Raw genomic sequence first — 24,052 nt, 5'->3', positions numbered from 1 at the left:
CAGAGTCTGACAGCTGCAAGACAAAAGTGCAGAAAGAGCACGATTTCCAGGCGAACATTGCAAAAGATGGAAAGGATAATCCTCCTACAAAAAAAGGGTCGGATTTCGGACCTGAGGACAAAATATTCTGTGCCACCCGGATCAGGCCCGGCGAACTTCGTTGCTGCTGCCCAGCTCAGAGCGGCAGTGATCGGCTTTTGGAAATACGAAAATACGGGCCTTTCACCACAGTGCCGCAACTGCATCTGCGCGCACCGTCTCGCACATGACTGTACCTAACGGCCACCCAACATCCACTCGTACGAGTATCTCTCCTCGATCTCTCTTCCCATGGACCAATCACCCCGGCATGAGCAGAGTCCCACTCCTCATCCTGCCAGTATAACTCTCACCTCCTTCAATAGCACGGCGGTCTTCGCTGTCACACCACTAGGGAAGAAGCTCCACGTTGGGTGATTCGACCAGCTTCACGCACCTTGCACTCCACTCGTGCTGCTTCCAGTCTGCTGGTTTGATCACTCCTATTAGCTTCAATCCACAATAAGAGTGCTCATGGATTGACTACAGATACTTCGTGCTGTCATGTACTATGAATCCTGCCCGACATGAGGAGAACAGGCAACAGACTCATTCCCCCTGCTCTCTGGCCTCCAACTCAGCTATCCTTCTCCACTGCGATGGTCCGATGCAACCCAAGATTGGACACCACAGCATGTAAGAAGAACCGTCAACCTGATGCATGGACACGCTGCACATGGCATGGTATACAGTCTGGCCAGCACCGTACCGGTTGCGGCCCCAGCTCTCCAGATTTCTCTAAACCGTTTACTCCTCCCACGAGGAATGTGCCTGGCAGCCAAGAGATACGATGCCCCATATCTCGCTTCTCCAACGCCAATTCGTCACGAGACAAATGCAGGCAAGCAACTGCTTATAGCTCAGACGTGACAATGTCGTCACCAACACCAGCTCTTCCAACGGCTTTTGACAAAACGTCAGTCACCGGCGGAGAAGACAGCGATTCCTTCGCGCCTCGCCTCGCCTAAATAAACCCCGGGAAACAACATGCTTCCGAGTGGCCAATAGGATCAGCAACAGCTATATTGCTTCTGTATAGAGTTATAACTCCGCAGGTTCTAATCCTGGGTAGCTGCAAAGCAAGGCCAGGGGCTAGCTGGCACTGGACTGGACTGACCTCTCGTGGCAGCTTTATTCATGCACGGTATGCCCAACTTTTTGCATGTGGCGCGAAATGGCCGACGGCTTACGGTCCAAGACCTCCCGAGATTCAATCCTGGTTATGCTTCCCAGAAAGATCATCAAACGCCAGCCGCTTTTTTAGCTCCAAACTTCGCGCGGACACGAGAGGGGCAGCTAACCGCATCTTTGGCTCGGGGGATTTGTATTGCAGGCGGGTGACCCAATCCATGGCGTTTCCCCACCGCCGCTTTTTCCTTCCCTTGCTGTGCATTTCGAGGCGTGGTTTTCCGATGCCACTTCCGTCTGCCCTTCCGTAGGTGGCTGACATGGTAATTACTATTCCTGCTATCAAAAAGGACGGTTAAAGAGGGGAATCTTAAAAATTTTCGGCAGCCACTAATCATCAAAAAACAGACACCCAAAAAAAGAGGTCCTAGATGCTGCCAAAAATAATAATTAGGTGTGTACGGAGTACCGTCTCTGTGTTTAGCTCACTCTACTTCATCAAGCCGGTTGGCTTTAATATGGCTCAAGACTGCAAAATGCTTGTACAACGTTGTATCGCGCCTTTAAGCTTGCATCCGAGTCTTAAAACCGCGTGGCCAGACCAGCTCGTGATTGGAAACGGCGAATGAATGGCCATCTTGTGACCCTTCTTTTTTTTTTTCTGTTTTCACGCCATCTCCGCTCATCAAGAGACCGTAGAGCGAGGGTTTCTTCTGCCGTGGGCATATCGTACCATCCAACCCCATGGATGCCTACGCTAAGAAGCAGGACCAACAGATTCATTGTGATCAATCTCTATCTACGGTGTACACAGTATTTGCTCTTGTTTTACCTTTACATCAATGGATCTTGCAGCATGGTTATCTCACTTCCCCGCCCATTGTTACCTCAGAGATCTCGACAATGGATAGATCCTCCAAGATCGTCGGTTCCAGGCTCAGTTTCACATGCTGTTGCTGTTCGCTGTCTCGAAGAGCAAGGCTGTCACTCACAGCCGTGGGCTTCGTGCAGAACTAGCTCGGAGGAAAAAAGAACGCCACACCAAGCCACCAGCTCCGATTCATCTCCCGTTTAGGACATGCTTGCAAGCGGCAAGCTACGGCATGACGGTATGGCTGCGAGCAGGGCCCTTCTTTAGCTGGCCGGATCGGAAGCGAAAGCGATGCCCGTAGCTCGCGCTGGCGTCCAGACCAGGGCCACTCATACCGCCAGAGTGACCGCAAGACGATGCGAAAAGCGTCTGATCTTCGGCACGGCGCTTGCAAGGTCGGATTGGGGGCCTGAAACGCTGACCGGCCTCGCTCTTTCGGTGCGATGGTCATTTCTACGTAAAGAAGGGCCCTTTTCTCGGTGGAAACGCCACAGTCTCCACGGGCCAAGGCGGCTGGCCGGCGAAGGATTTACACCACAATCGGCCCTGCCCTGCCCCGACTAAACAGTGGGCAAAGGGCAAAGGGTTCGGGCTCCAGAGAAAATCCACTCTTGGCTGCCATGTGGCCCCGGTGGGTTCCCTGAATTTGCATGCCATTCGTGCGGTACGAAGCACAGCTATTATTCTACATACACCTCGACTTACAAGTAAACTCTCCGTAAACTCTCCATTATACGTCCACGTACAGGTAGTATTCTGTAATACACGCGCAAGTCAAAAGAGGAGAGATTATCGCCCCAGCACGTGTTACAACAATGTCTGCAATGGCTGTGTTATCTTATCCGAGACCTTACGTTCCTCAGGCTCATCTCCCTTGACTTGCCTTTTGAGACAGCTACTTTGATTTGCTCGCTTCGTATAAACCCCGCCCAGTCAGTCCTGGCTAGCAACTGTACATTACCTAGAGCTTGGCAAGCCCGATTTCGAGCAGATCTGTGTCATCTCTTGGCCCTCAAATCAGCTGCTGGGTACTATAAGACCTTGCAGTGTAAATTTGGGCCCAAAAATTGTATAACATTAGATGGGTCTGAAGTCTCGGCGTTTTCCAACGCTTGCCTTGTCAGCCTCGCCTTGCCAGAATGAAGAAAATGGCATAATCTCCTAGTTCTCCCCACAACAAACAATCTCGCCGAGCAGCATACATTGGATCAATAGCAAAAGTCCATATACATGTCAGATTTCGATGCAACACCCACATGTCTTGACCGGCGATACTGGATACGAGCCGCGGGCTTAATATGGCATCAGCCTTGTGCTGCTAAGGCCTGGAGAGAGTGCTCCACATTTGCGCTTCAACTTCAGCTTTCCGCATCCGCGTGTTGAATGGATCGATCTCGACATATTTTTTGAATAATAATTACCCAATACTTCCCCTGATGTGTCAGCATAGGTGAAAATAGTGCTTCAAGATACTCTGTTGCCTTCGGGCCCTTCTCGGTAGCACTGCTCAAAAATTGCGGGCGTATGGGGTCGGGCCGAGAAAGTTACCAATTATTCTGTATCCCCGGCTGCTGCGTTTTTGTACATGGTAAAAGAAAAATCCTCAATGGGGTATAATTCGTGGAAGAAAGATTGATGAAGAAGCTAGCTATTATGCGGTGGAGATGTATCATTTGGAACTTTTTTTTTCGGTTTATTTGATAAGTGCCATCCTTCCTTTGGGCCGGAAGTTGAAAAAAAAGATGCACCTCGTAGTGAATGGTCGGAATGAAGCCTCAAGGGATGTCAATATTCATGCATGCTCAAGCGGTGAGAGCTGAATATGATGAAAAGAGAAGGAATGTCCGTGTCATGCAGCTTGGACTCCGTAAATAAGCCGATATCAATACTTTGATGCTTGATGATAGGATCATTGGACACAGAATACCCGAGGCCAAATTTTCGGAAGTCAAATCCGAGAGACGGGATTCTCCCTCTGTTATTATTCACAAAAGTACTCCAGTAGGATCCTACCACGATACTCTGTACAGTACACGTACAGCCAGCTATTCTGGGGAGTGATACGCTCACCCTCTGTTGGGCATGATTTCAGGAGATAGGAAAGAAAAAGGTCACAAGATCACATTTCAGCCAGTCTCGCCGAAATTGGCCCCTAGGATAGATCCTGGATCGCCGTAAAGATGTAGAACGCCGAAATTTGTGTTTGTATCGCCGAGAATATCGGTTTATTGACTGGTGATAAGGAGGATGTTGAATTTTTTGAGCTACTCTGCAGATGAAATGTGACTTACTGAGATTTTCCTGGGAAACCGAAAAGGGGGAGCTAGGCGTGGGCTTCATGGCAGTCCGATATGACTACTGTCAGAGAAACAATGAGAGATATTGCTACTGAAGGATTGAATACTTATAAGTAGGCGTTTTTGCAGTCTGTAAGTAACTGCCATTATATTTCAGAGCAAGTTGTCAGGCATCCGAGTTTGGATACACAACATATGAAAACAAATTCAATCATCTCCTATCCGCTACTTCATAAACTTACATGCTGTGGTCTAACTGCCCAGTCACGATACGAAAAAGGAATATCTAATCAGAGAACTATAGCCAAATCTACTTGAAATCTTTTTTATGTTCTGCAAGTAATTGATTTCAACGCTGATTTAATCCACCTAATTCTTGGATTTCATCATGGAAAGATGATTGTTGACAGTATGTTGCTTACAGAGAAGATTTCAAACCTTTTGTATATGGCAGATGGCCCTTATCTTCAACCTTCGTCGTCGGTCCATCTTTACAGATCGTTGACAGGCGATGTATCTTATAAGAGCTTCAATATTCGAATTTTTCATTGGCGACATTCATGACTTCAAAGGTACAGTGTCTCAAGTACAAAGATGACAATCTACTGATTTAGAATTCTTTTGGCCAGCTTACATGTACTTTGCTGCTGTGTTTGCCAGGCGTACAGTAAGTAGAACATCATGTATCATCAGCTGGACAATGTAAATCTATGCCGTTCCAGGCATGAGGAAGTAGAAAAGATTGAAGTCAACGGTAGCAGGCTAAAAAGACTTTTTGTTTCTCATCTCATTCCATACGGCTTCCCCAAAATTCTAAAATCCATCATGTCTTCCAAGATTTTTCATAGTCAAGGTGATTTTCTACATGTATGGCGTCGAGCATGTCTCTCTCTCGCATAAACGTGAAGTCCATATTCGGTCTGGTGCTCCTCCGGATATCCTTGCATAGAATTCTGCAACACCATTGGAGCGGTAATAAGGCCCAATCTTTTATGCAGAGTGGGTCGTACCGTTTGAGCAGTAATGTTTCGCCAAATGGAGTGTGTATAGCCTATCTTGGACTTGAGCTGGGAGGTCGGTGACATACCGAGCTGTCCGTGTAGAAATAGCTCCTTGGCGGGAGGATTTTGGTTATGATTAGCCATTTGTGGTGTTGCCTATATATCTTGAGGCGTTGGATTTATTTCTCATCACAGACATTCAGCGTGGTCAAGTTTAGGACTCGTTCTATTTCTGACGGTCGGTAGTTGACCGAGGGTGTCTGGATTTGGCTATGCCCATATAAGCAGCCCAACCTACGTTTAGAATACCAGAAGATCCCAAATAGGCATCTTGAAAAGAGATGCGTATGGAATTATGCTTATCTGCTTCTCTCAATCGGGACAACAAAAGAGGAAGGGGCCTAGTCTCATTCCATATACCATTATACACATGATATTGTCGAAATGTTTGTCGTATGGCCCGCATATATAGGTTGGTGAGAAACAGAATTATGATTAGATGTATTTTATATACTAAATTTCCGCGAAGAGCAGTATAGATACCCTACTACTCTCACACCATGTTTATGTACAAGGTGCGCGCCATGAATACCATCCAAAGCGTATAAATTAGACACCAAATGTAGGCAAAATTCAACAGAATTAAAAACATAAAGGTTTTCATTTTTCTTATTGTTTCTTAGCCGTGGAATCAGTGGTTCCCATAGATGAACTCTCGTACACAAAAGTGATGATACTAGAATTAGTTGGAGAAGAACATACCCTGGACACAACTTGCACCCTTCAATTTTTTTTTTTTTTTTTTCTTTCTTTTGCAATGGTATCTAGTGTAATTTCTTTCCTAAATTTATTGAATCTTTTCCTTCTATTCAAGGAAGAGACGCGCATCCAGAACATGGTGGTAGCAAATACATAACACTTATTTACTTGACTCCGATGGCCGAACCGTTTTGTACGCCAATCTAAATAACTCGACGGCAAATACACACACACACACACAAAAAAAAAAAAAAAAAAAAAAAAAAAAAATAGAAACTAAAGAGAAACGAAAAAGAAGAATGTACTACTGATGACATGAATGTCAAGTAGCCGTAAATGGTAATATATTGGTGGCTTGCATTGCACTTAATTTAGTGTGGCATAAGTTTGTGATGCTAAAATGTGCAAAGGTCGACTGACGCTGTACAATTATACTACCCCAGATATTGCAATTTACCCCATACAAAAGCTTATTTTGAGCTAAACTACGATTATTTAGCCAATTTCGGGAAGTATGCCTATCTTGCAAGGTAACATGTCCGATTACCACATGGAGAAGGAATCTTGCTGATCTTTGCTAGTTTTGTCCCGCAATCGTTGAGCTATAACCCTAATACATTGATGCATGTAACAGCGGCAAGGTGAGGTATAACTGTACGACAGTTCTCTTTGAGTCAATTTTGCCAAGTGAGTCAAAAATAGCACATTTTAAAAAGAAGAGTAAAAAGAGCTGCATTGAGTCCCTAATATATATACGAATGAAGAAAATACCTAAATCGTCCAAAGACCATATGCTCCGGTAGAAGCCTCATAAACAAATCGTAAATGTCAACCGCATTGTACAGGTATATGTGTATCGTACCAAATACTCCCTCATAAATGGACAAAATAACAAAAAACGCTCTCATATGTACTTGGAAAAGGTAGAAAATAAAAAGAGAAAATTTAACGAAATCACTCTTCTCTCCAAGATCCAGTGAATAGATGCTTCATCATAGCGCCCTTTGGGATGGATCCGTCATTCGTACTGGCCGAGTGCACCTGTCCCATGCCGAATCCGTCAATCGGGAGAATCAGGATATCGCCAATAAGCGTTGGCTCCTCCATAAAAGAGAGATCCTGCGTGTCGTTCAAGATGGGATTGTACTCTTGCAGCTGCTCAAATACAACATCTGTCCAGGCTGCTGGCCCTGTGGAGTTCATGACCTCAAAACTTCCCAATTTCAACTGGCTGATCGGCACGCCATGGATAATGGACAGATCCTTGACCGAGTATATCACGCGCTCAATCATCTTCTTAAAGACCGGGTGTCCCGGGGCCGCAGCAATGGTCCACTGGCAGAACTGGAGCCAGTGGGGGATATCGGCCCAGGGACCCCCATCGCGGCGATCAAACTCGATGCCCACCACCAGGCGTGCCTTATCGCGGTACTCTTCGGGGATCCAGACGTCGATGGGTCTGATGGCGAGGGTGTCGGTGTCGGTGTAAACGCCGCCAAAGGCATCGAGGAGAAGGTAGCGCAGCATGTCGGATTTCATGCCCACGTTGGTGAGATTGTGGTAAATCTCGACGATTTCGGAGTTGTGGCCAAAGTGAGTCTTGATGAACTCATTGCCGTCTTTGTGGCCTACAAGCGTGCTGTTGAAAGATGGGTTAGCAATCGCGAATCTTTTACTACATGGGAACCAGAGACTGTGGCTTACTACTGGTAACCGGGATTCGTAGTAATCCAAGAAGGCGCATGTTCCAGCTGTCTAGGGTCCACATGAACACGATCAGGGTCTCCCGGATATGGCTGCGTCTTGGGAAGCACAATCTGCCAGATACTCGGAGGCACCAGATGGGTGTGATTTGTGCCGGTAACCTTGGTTGGCCACAGCGACACACGCCTGCTTGTCACCTCGTCAACCCATCTCTGGCTGGAGTTGCTGCCGGTCAGGTTGCCGCTCAGCCAGACCATGGACAGCAGGATTAAGCCGATGCCCGCAGCGGCGTAGTGTCGATATCGGCGCTGGGAGGAGACATGGCGGAGGATCTGGCGCAGCGACGAAAACGAGTCTGCCTTTTCGCTGAGATACATCTTTTCCAAGACAGATGTTCTCTCGGTCTTCCCTTTTCGTTCTACTTCTTTTACTTTGTTGCTGTCGCTCTAGATACACAAAAACAACTCTCCAATAAAAAAAACAAGAAAAACGAGTGAATGAAGAGAGTAAACAACACAAGAAGAAAAAAAGATCACAAGGGAAAAGCGCTCACAAGGGCCAGGGGGAGGCAAATAAAAACGCGAAACGACGGAGCTAACAGCGATACGTTACTCTTCCCTGCTTGTCACAAAGTAGGGCAGAAATAAATGAGATTAAGCTGTCTTAAATCATCGTGTTAGCGCTGCGCCAACCTGATGGATCCTGCTCGTGTTATAAAGGATTCCCCGGCATCGACACGAGGCTGGCGGTCTTGGACGCCAAGACGGCTTCCTGCTTAGCCTGCTGGCCATAATTCAACCATTGCATTTTGGCAATGTGAAGCAGCACAAAGAGGCAAATTAGACGCAGTCAACAGACCCAAGACAGAGTGGTAAATGGCTTATACAAATGGCTTTTCCCCGTCCCCGCCTCTCCAGGTCGCAGCGACCAAATTGGCTAAAACATAACTCTAAATTGAAGTCTAGAGCCCCTCTAGATGTCCATCATGCGACCCTTTTGCCTCTCTCTCTCACTCTCTTCCCTGCTACTTCCCTTTCTCGTGTCAAGCGCCTGGCGTGGGGACGCTGCCGGTTTAATATGCCATAATGGGCCCTTCAGCCACGTCTAGAACGCTGAGGATCCGATCAACGAGGCACAGCCGCGCGCGGTGATTGGCTGGGCCGAGGCAACCCATAAGCTGACGTGCCCAGAAGCTCCAGTCCAAAGGAGCAGCTCGCAGCTATTAATTTTTTTTCTTGTTCTGATTTGTTACAGGCTAGCCCTCGCTGGTAAAGGCTGAGCCAGTTTTTGCCGGCTAAAGATGGATACTTACCCCCGCGGACGGTTATGGCGTCTTCGTTTTTTTAGGTTCAGGTACAGAAGAGAGGGGAACTGGAGCCTGATTTTGCGGAGTGCAGAGGAAAATAGCCAGGTTGTAAAAGCAAGGAAACAAAGTAAAAAGAAATATCGTCTAATATGCTCTGCTACGTTGAAGTTGTAGAGTTGAGTTGTGAGCGTGACACAGCTAGAGACTTGGCGCAATTTAACTGGGCGAAAGAGCAGACCCAACATCGCATTAAAGCAAATAAATGCACGAATTTAGCAGCGTGCGCTACCAACGCCACCAGGGGATGAAGCCAGCTGGCGGCTTCATATACAAAATGAGTTTGGTCATATACAATTAAGTAAGCCCAATCCACAGAAATGAATCAATATATACCAGATATCAAACTGCCATAGCTGCTGATCCCCATAAACACAGACTAAGAGAAACTCCCTTGCATACACGGAAATGAGGCGACAGGTCTAAGCATATCGCTCTCGCTTCTCTACTTTCCCTTCTCCCCTCTTCCATTGGTGGAAAAAGCTGCTTTATGTGATTGATCCTCATTAGCCTCAGCTCGTGGTGTTACTAGATGCGAACTTTGACGTTTGTTTGTCTCCGTCTACCGTCATGTCTTACATTAGAACGGCCTCGTCTCATCTTGTCTTGTCTCAATTTCTGCCTTGTCTCAGCCATTGTCTCGCCCTCTCCGTGACCGACTTTCTTTCTCTCCTTCTCTGATCTTTAAGGGAAAACTTGGCTATAAAGTCCTGGTAGCATCAGATCATCAATCAGAGTGGGCTAGTCAAAGCCTGTGTTAAAATGAGCAGCCTCGCACTATACTTCCCCATACGGCAGCAAATATCGCTTATAGGAAGCGTCTATCCTTGTGGGCCACATCTCACTATCCTTCACAATCATTGTTCCCTTGCGAACCCACAGCGGCTAATCTCATGTAGGCCCGTGCAGCGGCTGATCCCGAGAGCTTCGACCTTGTAAGCATGGCGATGTGTGATTCGACAGCCTTTTCAATACTTGCCCGTACGAGTGATTCGTGCACTAGTCAAATGTCATCTTCTAGAAAGAGTCGTCCATTGTGAGATGAAGTTGGTAGTATCGCTACTATAACGGCACTGCTCGTCTTGTAGCTTCTCTATATAAAGATGGTCTAACCGAGAGCTATCCCCTGCTGGAGATCAAGATAGCGTAGTCTTGCTGATGAACTATTCGCTGCGATCATAAACCGCAATCACCGTAATTTAGGTGGACCTTGTTCATGCCCGGTGTTCAAAACAGTGGTGGCTCAACACCCACAGGGCCGTTCAAGCTAGCTACGAGCTCCCCTTGTGATACCAAGCACTCCTCAGATATTGAGTGTTAAATTGCAAACATGATTACCTTTCTCTGTATCTCCAAGTTGTGCTAATGCCGTGAATACAAGTCCTTTTTGAGCTATTCTCTACGTTAAAATGAAGTTCTGCACGTAGATTAAAAATAACCAGCATAAGTAAACTAGAGACGATCTAGAATCCACGGATGAAGAAAGTATCTAATATATAGCCGGCTAAATTGGAGACGTGTAAATCGAAAGCGTATAACAGCCGTAAAGAGCCGCACGATACCTAATTCGTGTAGTCTATTTGCTTGACAGTACTTCGTATGTCTTCTTCGCAAAGACATCACCTTTTTCAAAAAGTAATTATGAGCCTCATCTTGGTCATATTGTAAGCAGTAAGATCTTTAAAGTACTGCGGAAAGACTGCTTTATAAGTAAATCGTTTGTTAAGCCAGTCTAGAACTTTTTCACACAAGTACTCTCAACTTCCTCGTCCTCTCCGTCTTTTCTCTATGTGCTATTGACGAGATTCACTATGAGTACCTCGGCCTCACCCGGAATATCCATTGTTTTGTCTCCATCTTCTCCGCTCGCCTCTCTATGATCGGATGCATACTTCTACAGGTAAACTATCAGATCTGTTTGCTTGTAAACTTTGGTATATTCCGGTAATTGGCCTCACTGTCCCTATTGCTGGAACTATTGACTGATACATATTAGCATGCACAAAGATTATACAAACACGCCTCCTTCACTTAGGTTCTTCAAGCCCTTTCCATGGCCAGGTCAATTTGCGGCATCTATTCTTTTCTTTACGTACACACATACATACATGCCCTAAGGCGCATACACGTTATGTTATAACTCGTCTGTAATAAACCCGTCGGGTGAAATGCCATCTCCGCCCTCTTCTTGCTATCCACGAATGACCAGGGTAATATGTGGTCAGGGTATGAAGGATCGAGCAGGAATTGGAGGAACAGATAGAAAGCAAGCCACACCCACACCCACACAAACACACACACTCTCTCTCACGCACAGTATTTCCTACTGCCCACCTCCATCATGCTATTCTCTAAACAATGCAGTTCTCTTCTCGCACTATGCAGCTTTATACAATATGCAATATTCCTTGATCGTACTACAGCGACGCCCTCCATCCATCCGGCTCCGGCGCCGCGGAGAATGGACAACGCATCCAGATCCAGCCCCGAATAACTTTCCGCAGATAATTTTGTTCTTGCATTCTCCAGGAAATAAAATCCTTCGCCAAGTGGTAGCACCTCCAACTCCGCATCAAATCAAACAAAGCGCACCTCGTTGAACAACCCGGCCCGGACTTGCATCAAGCTAGCCAGTTCCAAAAGGAATGATTGGTATATCAGTACGTTGGTAATGACATGCGATACCGAAACCATGTGTTCATCGCTCGTCGGGCTTGTTGGTTCGGCGCTGTCTGTCGTTTCCGTCGTCACAGTCGGCTCGGTGGCAGCTTCGCTCCGGTCCGCACTGCTTTCGTCTCCATCTAGACTAGCCAGTTCATCTCCAGAGAACAAAGAGTCAGGAGCATCAGGCAAGGGCTTAGTCTCCGACTCCAAAGGCATCAGCTTGACTTGCTCGCCCGGCAAGGCTACCAGCCGAGCTAAAATGCCTTGATCCATGGCTGTAAATTCTGCTGGCTGAATGTTTACTGAGCCTTGCCGACCTTCTCGCCTCCCGCTGGCTTCGCGCTGAGCACTTGTCGGCGACAAGCTCCGATTGAGGGCATTCCTAGTGGGGTCAGGCAGCGGCTTGGAGGTATTGGGGAAAGGGCTAGGGGAAAGTAGATCCGATACGTTAAAACCAGGTGTCGATGAACCAGACGTATTCTTGCGTCCCCTGGGTGTTACGGAGCGGCTTGGAGTTGAGAGTTCTGACAGCAGCCGCTGAGCAAAACCCTCAAGCCCCCCAGTTGGACGTGACGGAGACACCGATCGGATAACCTCATCCAGGGTGGAACTTGGCCGTTCTGGCGTGCGAGGCTGAGCTGGGGCCGGGGGGTTATCCATAATGGCATTCGCGGTCTGGAAAGCTTCTCGTCGTTGTTGAAGAAGCTCGTCAAATCGAGGTACCGTCTGCTTGAAAGCCTCGACCTGGTCGCAGAGACGCTTCAGCACAACAAGAATACGAGGAAGAGATTGCTGATTCCATTTTGGTCGGCGCCTGCACTTTTCCATTGATTCCAATCTCTCTGCTTCCGTATTGTCTGAATATGTCGAGAAGCCGCCATCCGAAGAAGCATCGTCTTGCGAACCAAGCTCGTCAGCCAGTGACTTATCACCAGTTTCAGTCTCGGCGGCTTCTCCCTTCTCTGTCTGTGTCTCTGTCCCCGTTTCCGTTTCCGTCTCTTCTTCGCCCTCTCCAACATCTTGCTGTGATTTAGTTTCCTCCTCAATTTCAGGTTCTGGCTGTTGCTCGTCCCCGACGTAGGTGTAGCTCTTGGGATTTCGCGCAAGCCAACCCTCAATGCTCATGTAGCCGCATATTGCCATGTCAACTATGGTGTCAGTGACTGACAAATTCGTCTCTACTGGGTTCATGAAAAAATTTTCCATCAGATCGAGTATAGAGTTGAGTAAAAGATCATCGCTGCGGAGCGTGTGCTCTCTGACATCTTTGGGCGCGCCTGGAAGACTGTCTGGAATTGTAGGTAGCTTGTGGTTGTGCTGTGACAATCTAGGGGCAACCAGTCTCAAAGAACATGGGTGACTCTCAAGCCGAGCCATGGTATCTTTCAAAATGCTCTCGTAGGTCTCATCAAAGTCGTCTCTGCCGCCAATAGTCTCTGCCAGGGCCATCAAATATTCAATTTCTTGCTCGTGGGCGCCCACAGTTCGGTTGATATTGTTGTTGGGAAACATGTCAGTCTGCAGGAGGGTAAGGACTGCGTATCGATGGTGCCTTTTCACAATGGCTGATACCAGCTGAAGAGTGACATAAATTGTTTGCTGGTTGCGCGATCGAAGACAAGCCAGAATAAGATCGACTAAATTGAAAAGCAGAGGCGTAGCGGTCGTGTCTGGTTTCTCCGCCATCATTGTAGCGAGATCCAAGGATTTTCGCTGTCGAGCAGCGCTAATGGCAGTTCCTGAAGGGGGGCCATTCGAGGGGACAGTTTCAGGCAAAGCCAGGAGGTAGTGAAGAATGAGGTTAATCATGTCAGGGTGATCCAGAGATTCTATGATACGACGAAGATAGGTCAAAACTGCAACGGACGAGCCTCCGTCTATATCGGAAGACTCAAGCAATGATGGGTATCTGGAGTTTGGCTGACGTTAGTATACCCATAAATGCCATGTAAACACTGATGATGGAGACTTACAAGAGCTGCTGTAAGAAAATAACCTGGAAATGTTCAAGGAGTGTCTGCTTGACCTCCACAGATTTGCAATGGTTCAAGACATCCTGCCAAAAGAGGAGGTGCGACAAGAAGGTCTCCAGATGGGACTGGAACTCGCCAGAGCAAGAGCTAACAATTTCGTAGTTTGATGTTGGGTGTTGGTAGTCGGAGAGAGCGAGGATGGGCGGCAGATTATTCGGCAGGTGATCTATAACGAGCTTTCGACTTAGCTGACTGTATAGAGCTCCTAGCCCAGTGGCCATGAGGGTCGATAGGTCACTCTCGACGATCCATTGCTCCAGCGATTCCGAGCTCGAAGCGGCCTCGATGATGTATAGAAGCCCCGTACGCGCAAAGTCACCAACCTTGCCTTCGTGGTGGATGTAGTCCATCAGGATATAAAAGAGGGGGAAATCGGCCCTCTTCGTTCGGCCAGCGAACTTATCCCGGACACTGGCAGCCCTGTCGCTTGGGCGGTTGACATCCTGCTGCGTCTTAAACCAAGCAGGCAAGATCTCAGGGTCCAAACGTATCTTGGTGGTGATGTTGAACGCCAACTCCACTACTCGTGCCTCGGTATCCAGCCCAAGACGAGCACTGTTGACGCCAGTAATGCGCACCAAAAGGTTTGTGAGGCTGGCAGAGAAGGTGTGGTTCTCAACAAATGCCTCCTCTTCGCTCTCAATTAGGGTCGCGAAGAAGAGGACAGCCTCCTTTATGATCCATTCGTTGTAGGACGACGTCGCAATCTTGCCGATGGGCACGTATATCTGCTTGATGGAGGCATACTGGATACAGGGGTGCGGCAGCGGCCGACGGCTTTCGTCGCTGAGGATATTGGTAAGCTCTTGGAGCCTAATCTCGACCGTTTCGGCGGCATCGATGTCTTGGGACAGGTTGGTAGATTTGCGCCAGATAGACTAAAGGAGGGGGGACACGGTCGCGTTAGCATGGCGGGCGCAAGGGTGGTGGTTACACATGCATGTGCCGTTGGCCTGAGCATCGCAGCAGACACAGAACTAACTCACCAGCAATCCGGCATACTCCTTCTCGAAGCGATGAAGACGCTTGGCAGGATCCTTTGCCTGTTCCTGACGGGAGCTCCCGGAGGAGAGAGGGCTTAACAAGCGCGACCACTGCAGACGCAAAGACGGGTTAGACACTTCAATCTCGTTTTATCCGCTCAAGCTCAGCTTTAGGGGTCTCCCCTGATCACGGGCTGCTCACGAAATCCATGGCGACGGCCGAGTCATCTCTGTCCGGCAGACGAAAATATGAGGGCAGAAGCCTCTGAGGCGCGGGGGGGTCCGATCACAAGCTGCGGGGAGATTGGTGGTGGATTTTTGGCGATGCCAGCACAGAACGAGACAAGGGCAGGACAAGGTCGTCGTTGTGGTGATGATGCCCAGCGAATCGAATCCTGGGCGGTGAAAGCGGTGGGGGTAGCCCGGACCTCTGATCTACGTGCTTTAGCAGCACTAGCCGAAGTACCCTGTACTGTACTCTGCCGGCAGACAGAGGGGCCTGGGAGAGGTGCACACGTGCGCTAAATACCGGACCGTCTTTTAGAGCCCGGCAGAATTTACTACAGTTTATATACGTGTACATCAACGATAGAGTAACAGTAGAGAGGGGGCAGCAAGGCAACGATGATGATTCTGCTACGACTGGGACAATTCAATAAAATAAATTCAGTCATATGGCAAGACATGTATGAGCTTGACATATTCTTCGTGATCTCTCCGCTGCACAAGATCTACTAAATAGAGCTTCTGCTTAAACACAAGTAGGGCATGCTCTACATCATGCAAGATACAAGAGTACGCACAAATACCCCAGTCACTGGGTAATTAATTCCGCGGTTCATAAAATATTGAAAGCTTTATAGGGCATTTTTGGCAATTAATTAACCAATGCATTCCATCTAAAGCTAAACTATGTAATCGAATAACCCGTCAATCTGGCGTTAGTGGGTCAAGATGCATCGGCAAGAGCTGCTAAATAAATAAGCCATAGACATGTAAGCACTGTGGTATTGCGGATAATCAGTAATACAATATATCACCTGCATAAATACTCTGGAAAAGAGATATGCTTGGTGGAAAATTGTCATATTGCGAGCTGTGATGAATGGGACATGGCACCGAATCGCATGTAACTTGTTTACCAAATTTGGACACTATAATTGGCATACATGTAGGCAGCTAAATTACGTCTGCCTATTTACATGATGTAAGAATCTAAATATCATGCACGGTTTAAATGAAATACCGGATAATAATTCAGTGCCATAACTGCTTTATAGTGGCATTACCAGCACTGACAGATGGTATCGAAAGTACACACTCTTAGCACCAGATCTGTAATAAAGTCTCAGTCGAATTCTGGACGATATCTATGTGCCATTGAGTGAAACAACTTGAAGCAGCTGACTCTACGGATAAGATGAATTTTTTATAGTTGAAATATATTTTCATCGCTGTTATTATCTGAAGTGCATCTATATATTTATCCAGTGTATTCTATAACATGTCTGATTCACTATATTCACCCTCTACGCTGTCTTTAAACTTATTCCACGCTTTCTTAATTTGTCTGCAATTTATTTTTTTCCGCCGCTGATCATTAGATGGAGGAGGGACTGCTCTTCTTGGGTCACTATTGTAAGCTGAACTTATAGAAGTATGTCAGATACAGGCTACCCCAGCCTCGCCCTTCCAAAAGAATGATCTTATTTCTTGAAAATATTCAACTGTCGAACGGAATTGCTATTGGAGGATCGTGTATAAAGCTAAGAGGATTAGCTTAATGAGCTGGACAATAAGGCTGAGTTGTAAAGAACCCAAAAATTTACAAGAGTACGCATTCAAGTATGTTTTTGGTTACCATTGCCACTAAGTTCTGACAATACAATAACTGTATCAATTATTAGCTTAAAATTCACAAATATTTATGTCTGCTGTGAATATTCAGACGATATACCACCGTTGTAGCTTTGCAAGCTGCATGTGCTAACGGGGCCAGGTGAACCCCCAAGAAGAAACATTTGCATAATCGGCAACCACAAAATTGTTCACAAGAAGCTACTCAATTATCCCTGGCTGTAGTCATCAAGTCCTACGTCCAGTTGCTGCGAAAACGAGAGGAAAAGGACTTTCGAAAGCGGTCGGTGCGGCAAAGATTCACGGAAGATGAGGACCGTCAGCAAACAAAAGCCATGATGAACGTATAGCGGTGTGATGGATTGCTCAGCTTCCACTTATTTCTTCTCATTAGAAATATTGCATCGGCGGAGTCAAGATACTATTAGCATAATATCATCCTTTTCGGATCGTTACCTGACAAAACACCTGGCGAGGAATGCGCCTTTGCTACTGTGGAGCCAGGAAATTTGGGTCTGGCTGTCAGTGAAAGTCGGTAGCAGAAAATCTTCACAGAAGCCAAGGCTTTCTTCTCAGAGAACTTATAAATGCTCAGTCAGGCATCCCTTGAAAGATAGATCAGTACACAACAGCATATGCTCCCCTGTTTCGCAGCACTGGCCCTTTACGCAGTGATATCTCATCGTAAGCTATTAATGGCGCGATCTAAAGAAGGAGAGCACTAGTGATACACGCTCCAGAAATGACCCGTTTCAGCTACTTGATTCATGTAACTAGCCCCTTTAAGCAGTGTCTGCTCAGATGCAGCGTAACGTACGGGGTCGCCGGCTGAACGCATCATCTCGTACGAATTTGGTTGGTTTTGAACCACAAGCACGTTGGCGGGCCTAGATGGAATCAGACATCTTGCATAGGAACCCTGCCAACCGGAGAATTACATTGCGAGTAGTATATACAGCAGCATAAGTGGGAGAAAGAGAGGGGAGATGACGAAGGTGAGATAATTTAGAACATGAATTCATAATGAGCTTCTAAGCCGTCAAGTCATTTATATACAGAATAAACACATGAAGCTAAACATACATCCAGCTTGCAAAGTGCGTGTACAGATTCTTCAACAGAATATACAATGAAAATTCGCTCTCAAGAGCATCTCTCCCCTAGCAACCGTCTATAAATCTGTCGCTTACTGGCGAGTCCAGAACTCAACATCAGACCAGGTGACGCTCAGAGGGCCACTGCCGCTGTCAGTGGTGTAAGCACCAATCTTGTCATAGAAGGTTCCGGTGGGAGCAGCGTCATCGCGGTAAGCAATCGCGCCGTTGACATAGACTCTGAAGCTTTGGATATCCGCGTTGTGGACGGTGTTGATGGTGACGGTGGAGCCAACCGTGGCAATGCCGGAAGCAATGGTAGCACCGCCCTCGACGCTGTACAGATCGCCGTTGGATTTGATGCCCAGGATGAAGTAGGGGCCGGTGGGGCCGTTGAAGGTCTGCTTGATAGCAACGCGGTCGCCGCCGAAGGAGTTGATGTGGACGGTACCGGCGAACTGGTGAACACCGCTAGAGTAGTCGTTGGTGTAGCGGTTCTCAGCGCGCAGATGGCCGTTGGAGCAGCCAGCGCCGCTGGAGTTGCCGTCGGTGGTTGAGGGAATGCTGAAAGTGCTGCCGCTGACGACACCACCTTCGCACTGTTGCACCTGGACGCCGGGAGAGGTTTGGACCCAGTTGCCGCTCTCGACAGGAGTGGCAGCATATGCCATGGTGGCAGCCGAAAGACCGGCGAGGACACTCTTGAAAAGCATTTTGAAGGTGATGTGGCGTTGGTCAACGGATTGGAGACTTGAAGCTGGCTGTGAGATTGATAGAGATAGGACAAGATCAACCGTCGATCCGTGTCTTCTTATATACAAAAACGACCCTGACCCAGCATCACGTACGTCAACATGTATGCCATACTTGTAAGCTGCCCTTGATCCAATTTCAGCGAGCCAGCGGAGCTGATGGAATATTCCACCTATACGAAGCCTCGCCTTCCGGTACCATCGTTTGAGCTATACAAGCTGGGAAGGTCTCAAGAATTAACCCCTGACGAGGCTAGCGCCATTTGGCTCAGCATAGTGCCGGAAACCCGTCTCTCTTTTGCACAGCGTCTTGGAGGATACAGAATAGTCATTGTTGAGATGTGAGCAGTTATGTAAGCAATCAGTAGTGATTGGTGGAAGAAACGACAAAACAAGTCGTATAAGCCTTTTCTTACCTGCTCTATGGGGAGCAGACACGAGGCGGACCAGCACTATTGCCTGTTTGTTGACGGTGGGAACCTAAAAGGTGGCGTTGACAGGGGTTAGTTTGTTCTGTTTCAATGGCCCCGCTAGAATATTCCATAGCAGATTCATGGGAAATGGTCAAGTATTACCGAGAAGCTGTGCCGGATATTAGGAGCGACCAATGACACGCAATGATGAGATGATTGACTGTATAATCGATAGTGTTGAAGGGCTATAGTAGACGGGATAATTCAGCGCGAGGCTGCGCTCCCAACGCAGAAACATCAGCTGTCGTTGGATCGAGTTCCCGGATTGGGCGTAGCTAGTTCTTGGAGTGGTAATACGCCTCACTTCTTGTAGGATATTTTGATTGGTAGAAATGCAAAGTTGCTGCCAGTTGCAATTATTCTTGGTATTTCACCATTTATACTTCTGGCGAGAGCCTGTTTGCGTGAAGCTATTTCGTACGAGTCGGTGAATTGAGCGGGTGCATGTAGTGGACAAAGTGGATGTTGACTATCCGTATGTAAAAAGTTAAGAAAAGCCGGCGCATCAGTGAATGCTAGATGCCTCAGGAGTTCTGTTAGAGTCTCAGTAAATTCACCTGTTATGATATTAAATAACAAGAGGCCTGTATTTGATATTATCTCACTTGATCATCTAGCTAGCGGAAAACACGTAGTCTGGCGTAGGCCAAGACTCATCAAGCTCTGCTCGTAAATACTAAATCTATGCTCGGTAACAAATTCCGTACCTACATACATCAGCTGCGTAGTGCCATTCTTGGCCTAATTCAGAGCTGCTGTGTATAAAATCCACCAGTCAGAAATGCTTATATCATCCTTCTGTCAGCTAGCACAATTGTTCGCTCAAATGGTAACAGCTCATTCAACAAATCCATCCTGCCAGATTGATCCTCGTATTTGCAAAGGTGCCAACCCCTACAATATCAGGGTGATCGAGATTGTTTCTCCCCTAAAGCTTGAAAAAGCGAGCTAATTTGCTCCTTGTATGCAGACCTCAGTCGCTCAATTCTGCCTTTCAGTTGCTGGACCTCGCTTTCCAGCTCTCTATTCTTCTTCATCAAACTTTCTTCTCTCCATGATGATAATGATGGTGGCGGCGGCGTCAGTGGAGCAATGTTCCGAATCGAAGGCTTAGTAGGAGTGACTGCCTCTGGGAACCAGGAAATGCGTGTAGAAGTCTCCGTAGCAGGAGTAATCGACGCAAAAGAGTAGGAGCTCCATTTGACCGGCGTCGAAGGGACTGATGTTGTAGCTGCGAGCTGTGTTTTCTCCGATATCTGTATATCCATATCATCTTGGCTTTCAGATCTAAGATTGGCCCTCTTCATCTGACCATACGAGACCGCCTTGAGATGTGGAATAGACTGATTATGCTTCATCAAGTTCGCATAGTTTGCAAAACGGTGCTCATACCTGGGACACTCAGGTTCGTCGCACGCAAGATTAAGCTGGTGAAGTTGGTATCGAATTTCCGTTGTCGGTGATGATGGATTGGATATAGAACTGAGCAATGGATATAAGTGTTTCGGCGTAGTGATATGCCGGTAAAAACTTTGACTTGTCTTTAGCTTTTCTCCGAAAAACGGACAACCTTCGGCGGTACAGCGAAACTCTCTCGCCGCCTCTTGCTTTGTCGTAATATCCACCACAGACTCTCCTAATTCTCGAAGATTCTCAGAATACTTAATGGCGTTGACGTGCGCGTGAGACTCTTCATGTCTGCTGAATTCGTTCTCAGAGTGAAAAAATTGCTGATATCGACGGCACGATGGCTCGAGACACTGGTACACCTCTTCCTCTGAAGACTCAGAAATAGTGTCGTCACCGGTTATGCATATAACCTCGGCATAATTGATTCGTGTTGGAGACACAAGATTGTCGAACTCCTCTGTCGGAAATAAACGCTCATGGCCGCCAGTGTGCAAGACATGAGCAACAAACTCAGATCTATTGGCAAACAAGACGCCCTTCATTGTGCACTCTTTTTCCTCGCAGACCCAATTATAATGTCCGGTACTGTTAAAATGTCTTTTGAGCGCTGGCCTGGCGGCAAAACACATACTGCACTCTGAGCAGGAATATGGCGGGTTATGCCAGTCGTCTTCATGGGCACGACATTCGTTGATGGTGTCAAACGTAAACCCATCGCAGCCAATCTCAGGGCAAGCAAATGGTCTGCCTCCGTCTCCTTCTTCCTTGTTTATGCAGTCTGCTACCAAATAGCCTGGCGGGGGAACTTCCATCGTAGCATCAGGTTGTTGAGAAAGAGCGCTCTCCATCATAGGCAATCGAGAAAGTAGACGAATTTGACAAAAATTGAAGTTCCGAGGCCTTGTGGCGATGATAGAGAAGAGTATGATGCAGTCAAGGCACTCGATAGAAAAATGAAGGTAGCATATTGCAAATTTCTAGTTCCCAGCCTCCGATTATAGCTATCAAAGTGAGGCCAACTAGAACTGAGGCTGTGTGTAGTGAGTTAAATGTGACATGAAAGCTTGGTGAATTTCTGCATCGATGACTCGCATTTCAGGCTGACTTTTTTATCACTTTTGGTACATATTGTTGATGAACATATTGAAGCGAATTTCTGCACGATTTCATAAATATATTTTACATCTCATTGACTAGATGTATTGTAGTTGCCCTTGTTGGCCGTATACTTATTTTACACTATGTACTCTACATACTGTTTTCTCTTTATGGTATATCATGCGATAGGCCACTTAGCTGTATTTTTGTAGCTGAAAAATTTCATTATCGCCAGGTTCATCATCTTGCTTTCACTTCCTGGCCATTTTCTTGCGCCAATCTCGCACAAAGTCAACCACGTAGGAACTATCCAAAAATTCAACAGCCTCGCCTTCTTTCTCTACGTACTTTCTAATGTTAAGTAAATTGGACTTATACAAAATATCCAATGAGAATTCTCTTAATATAAAATGCTAGCCTAGATGTCGATACTATTAAAGACGAAATGGGTGTCCCTCTTTGTCAGATAACTTTACGTCTGGTGGGGCCGTAATGTAGCTCAGGCCTACCTTTCAGAACAGTAGGCAGTAGGCCGACAATAGCAGAAGATTCAAGTTGTAGACGCTGCGCACTCGCCCACTTTTTCATTTATTTCATTCCCCCTCGCTTATCTCTCTTTAAACTGTAAATATTGTAAATACGCAACTTCGGCTCTGTATATTTGTAATGATAGCACCGCAACTATTCCCCTTAGTGCATTTTTTCGCCGTCATACACATTACTAAGCCTCAATACTAGCATGTTTCATGGCCTCGTATCCTCATAAAATTCCCATTCAAGTCACCATCTACGGATGGCATGCTCCTTTCATACACGATGATAGGCCCTTGGAAATTGTGCCGTTTTATCTGGCGCCTGTCCTTGGCGATTTTCGGGGCTTGGTTGCTCCTGGCCCTGTTGTGGGCGTTTCTTCCCTTCCCTTCCGGTGAACCAGACAATGACAATGGCACCGATTATGCAACCAAAGTCCTCCTCGACGGCAAGACACTGCGTCGAGTATACTGGTAATGGCATGTGAACATATTGAGTATAGACCCAAAGACTGACCTTTCCATCTCTACAGGAGTTCCATAGAGGTAATCGATGGTTCCCGACAGGGCTTTGCGCTTAACTACAATCTCGATATCTCCAACCTCACCCTTGCGGTCTCAGGGCTGGAACAACCTCTAAACATATTCCGCCATACGCTGGCTGAGGACAGCGGGCGCAAGGAGGAAGTAAACGTGACTGCGCGAGTGGGTGATACAGATGGCGCGAACTTGCCATGGTTCCAACAGGCAGATGCACTCTTGCTCTTCTGGCAGATTCATCGAGAGTATGCGAATGTTCCGCTCATCATTCAGCGGTCTGCACAGGAAGCAGGAGAAGTACAGAAGTTCGATTTATTATTTAATGACCGAGGACACGGAGATGATGCGCTTTTATCTCTGAAGATGTGGGGGAACGACACCTCGACAATTAGAGCCACAGTCCCATTACGGCCGCATTCTTCATCGCCATCCTACACGTATCCTGCCCGTGCCATCATCATCCAGGCACTCGCACCATTTTCACTCTTGATTGCCGATGTCTTCGGATCTCTCGCGGGAGTTTTCAACGTTCTCGTGTCTGTGATATTCGCGGCTATCTGCTTTGGACTCCTGGTGTCAGCTGTAGTGGCAACCTACATGTACTTCTCAGGGAAACGTCCCCATGAGCTCGTTGATATGCTTGGAGATGAGTTGCAGAAGCTAAGAGATTCTGAGGCGATGAGGAAGTGGAGAGGGCCAGATAGTGGCGAAGGGGAATCAGCGGGTAACTCGCATGAGCAGAAGAAATCTTCTGCCGAGACAGACGTCAACTTGGTTTGATGAAGACCTGGTCGAAGGTAATTTGGCTGACTTCAGGCCTGACATCAACAAATCTCTTACATACATGTATGGATCATATAATATATTACTGTCAACACCCATCTGAGCCTTACAAGAAGTTCTAAGCTCATCTTTGAGTGACCTAGTGTCAAATTTTTGTCTCGCACAATACAATGCTTATATCGCGTGTCCTGTCTCTGGAAGACCCACCCAACACAGTGAGCGCAAATGAAAAGAGGTTAACAAAGATGATGATACCATTACTTCAAGTGCTTGTGCCACTAAACTATGCCAGTGCTGTCTGCCGCTTCAATTGAAGCCCCAGCGAAGTAAAGTGCCTCTGGCAATGTTATCAATATTATCACAAGCTGCATTGACGAAGGTACTGGATGGTATAAAAAACACCTTGGTAATAGCCAGCCAAGCTATTTGAATGCAGCCAGCAAGTATAGATATAATTAGATGCTCTAGACTACTTCAAGTATGAGTCCATTCCCATTTGAGTTGACGCCAGCTGCAATCTCAAGCATCAGGGGGGGGGGGGGGGGGGGGGGGGGGGGGGGGGGGGGGGGGCGGGGCGGGGCGGGGGGGGGGGGGGGGGGGCCCCGGGAGGGGCGGCGGGGCGCAGGACGGAGTA

At 47.2% G+C, this 24,052-nt stretch overlaps 6 protein-coding genes across 6 annotated transcripts; 2 read left to right on the top strand and 4 right to left on the bottom strand.

Annotated features, from left to right (window-relative positions):
• The first annotated feature begins 396 nt into the window (after window positions 1-396).
• GGI43DRAFT_49350 (uncharacterized protein) lies at window positions 397-1,183 on the top strand. Its single transcript, XM_083209903.1, has 2 exons — window positions 397-509; window positions 568-1,183. Exon 2 carries the CDS (start codon window positions 606-608, stop codon window positions 1,044-1,046), a length of 441 nt encoding a protein of 146 aa, XP_083060544.1. The 5' UTR covers window positions 397-509; window positions 568-605; the 3' UTR covers window positions 1,047-1,183.
• A 5,695-nt stretch (window positions 1,184-6,878) lies between these two features.
• On the bottom strand, window positions 6,879-8,680 carry GGI43DRAFT_49313 (glycosyltransferase family 32 protein). Its single transcript, XM_083209902.1, has 2 exons — window positions 7,839-8,680; window positions 6,879-7,773 (listed from the first exon to the last, which is right to left on the bottom strand). The coding sequence occupies exons 1-2, from the start codon at window positions 8,213-8,215 to the stop codon at window positions 7,089-7,091; spliced, it is 1,062 nt and encodes a 353-aa protein (XP_083060543.1). The 5' UTR covers window positions 8,216-8,680; the 3' UTR covers window positions 6,879-7,088.
• A 3,098-nt stretch (window positions 8,681-11,778) lies between these two features.
• On the bottom strand, window positions 11,779-15,092 carry GGI43DRAFT_422952 (Retinoic acid induced 16-like protein-domain-containing protein; the record flags this gene model as incomplete). Its single annotated transcript, XM_083208170.1, has 4 exons — window positions 11,779-13,774; window positions 13,839-14,776; window positions 14,885-14,992; window positions 15,084-15,092. The coding sequence occupies 4 exons, from the start codon at window positions 15,090-15,092 to the stop codon at window positions 11,779-11,781; spliced, it is 3,051 nt and encodes a 1,016-aa protein (XP_083060542.1).
• A 2,832-nt stretch (window positions 15,093-17,924) lies between these two features.
• GGI43DRAFT_383916 (uncharacterized protein) lies at window positions 17,925-18,545 on the bottom strand (the record flags this gene model as incomplete). The annotated part of the gene is made up of 1 exon (XM_083203459.1): window positions 17,925-18,545. The coding sequence occupies one exon, from the start codon at window positions 18,543-18,545 to the stop codon at window positions 17,925-17,927; it is 621 nt and encodes a 206-aa protein (XP_083060541.1).
• Window positions 18,546-19,959: 1,414 nt separating this feature from the next.
• GGI43DRAFT_427510 (uncharacterized protein) lies at window positions 19,960-21,609 on the bottom strand (the record flags this gene model as incomplete). Its single annotated transcript, XM_083208813.1, has 2 exons — window positions 19,960-21,367; window positions 21,584-21,609. 2 exons carry the CDS (start codon window positions 21,607-21,609, stop codon window positions 19,960-19,962), a joined length of 1,434 nt encoding a protein of 477 aa, XP_083060540.1.
• A 772-nt stretch (window positions 21,610-22,381) lies between these two features.
• On the top strand, window positions 22,382-23,415 carry GGI43DRAFT_383914 (uncharacterized protein; the record flags this gene model as incomplete). The annotated part of the gene is made up of 2 exons (XM_083203458.1): window positions 22,382-22,569; window positions 22,629-23,415. The coding sequence occupies 2 exons, from the start codon at window positions 22,382-22,384 to the stop codon at window positions 23,413-23,415; spliced, it is 975 nt and encodes a 324-aa protein (XP_083060539.1).
• Between the last annotated feature and the right edge of the window lie 637 nt (window positions 23,416-24,052).

This window comes from Trichoderma evansii (genome assembly GCF_050947405.1).
Source record: "Trichoderma evansii strain SZMC 28006 chromosome Unknown GGI43scaffold_10, whole genome shotgun sequence".
Lineage (NCBI taxonomy): Eukaryota > Fungi > Ascomycota > Sordariomycetes > Hypocreales > Hypocreaceae > Trichoderma > Trichoderma evansii.
Note: the sequence above shows the minus strand (reverse complement) of the source record. Positions and strands in the feature narration are given on the sequence as shown.

Bases quoted from the DNA above. Each gene is read 5' to 3' on its own strand.
- GGI43DRAFT_49350 (XM_083209903.1), top strand. From the start codon at position 606: ATGAGGAGAACAGGCAACAGACTCATTCCCCCTGCTCTCTGGCCTCCA.
- GGI43DRAFT_49313 (XM_083209902.1), bottom strand. From the start codon at position 8,215: ATGTATCTCAGCGAAAAGGCAGACTCGTTTTCGTCGCTGCGCCAGATC. The intron at 7,774-7,838 runs GTAAGCCACAGT...ATCTTTCAACAG, and splicing joins ACGAATCCCGGTTACCAGTA to CACGCTTGTAGGCCACAAAG.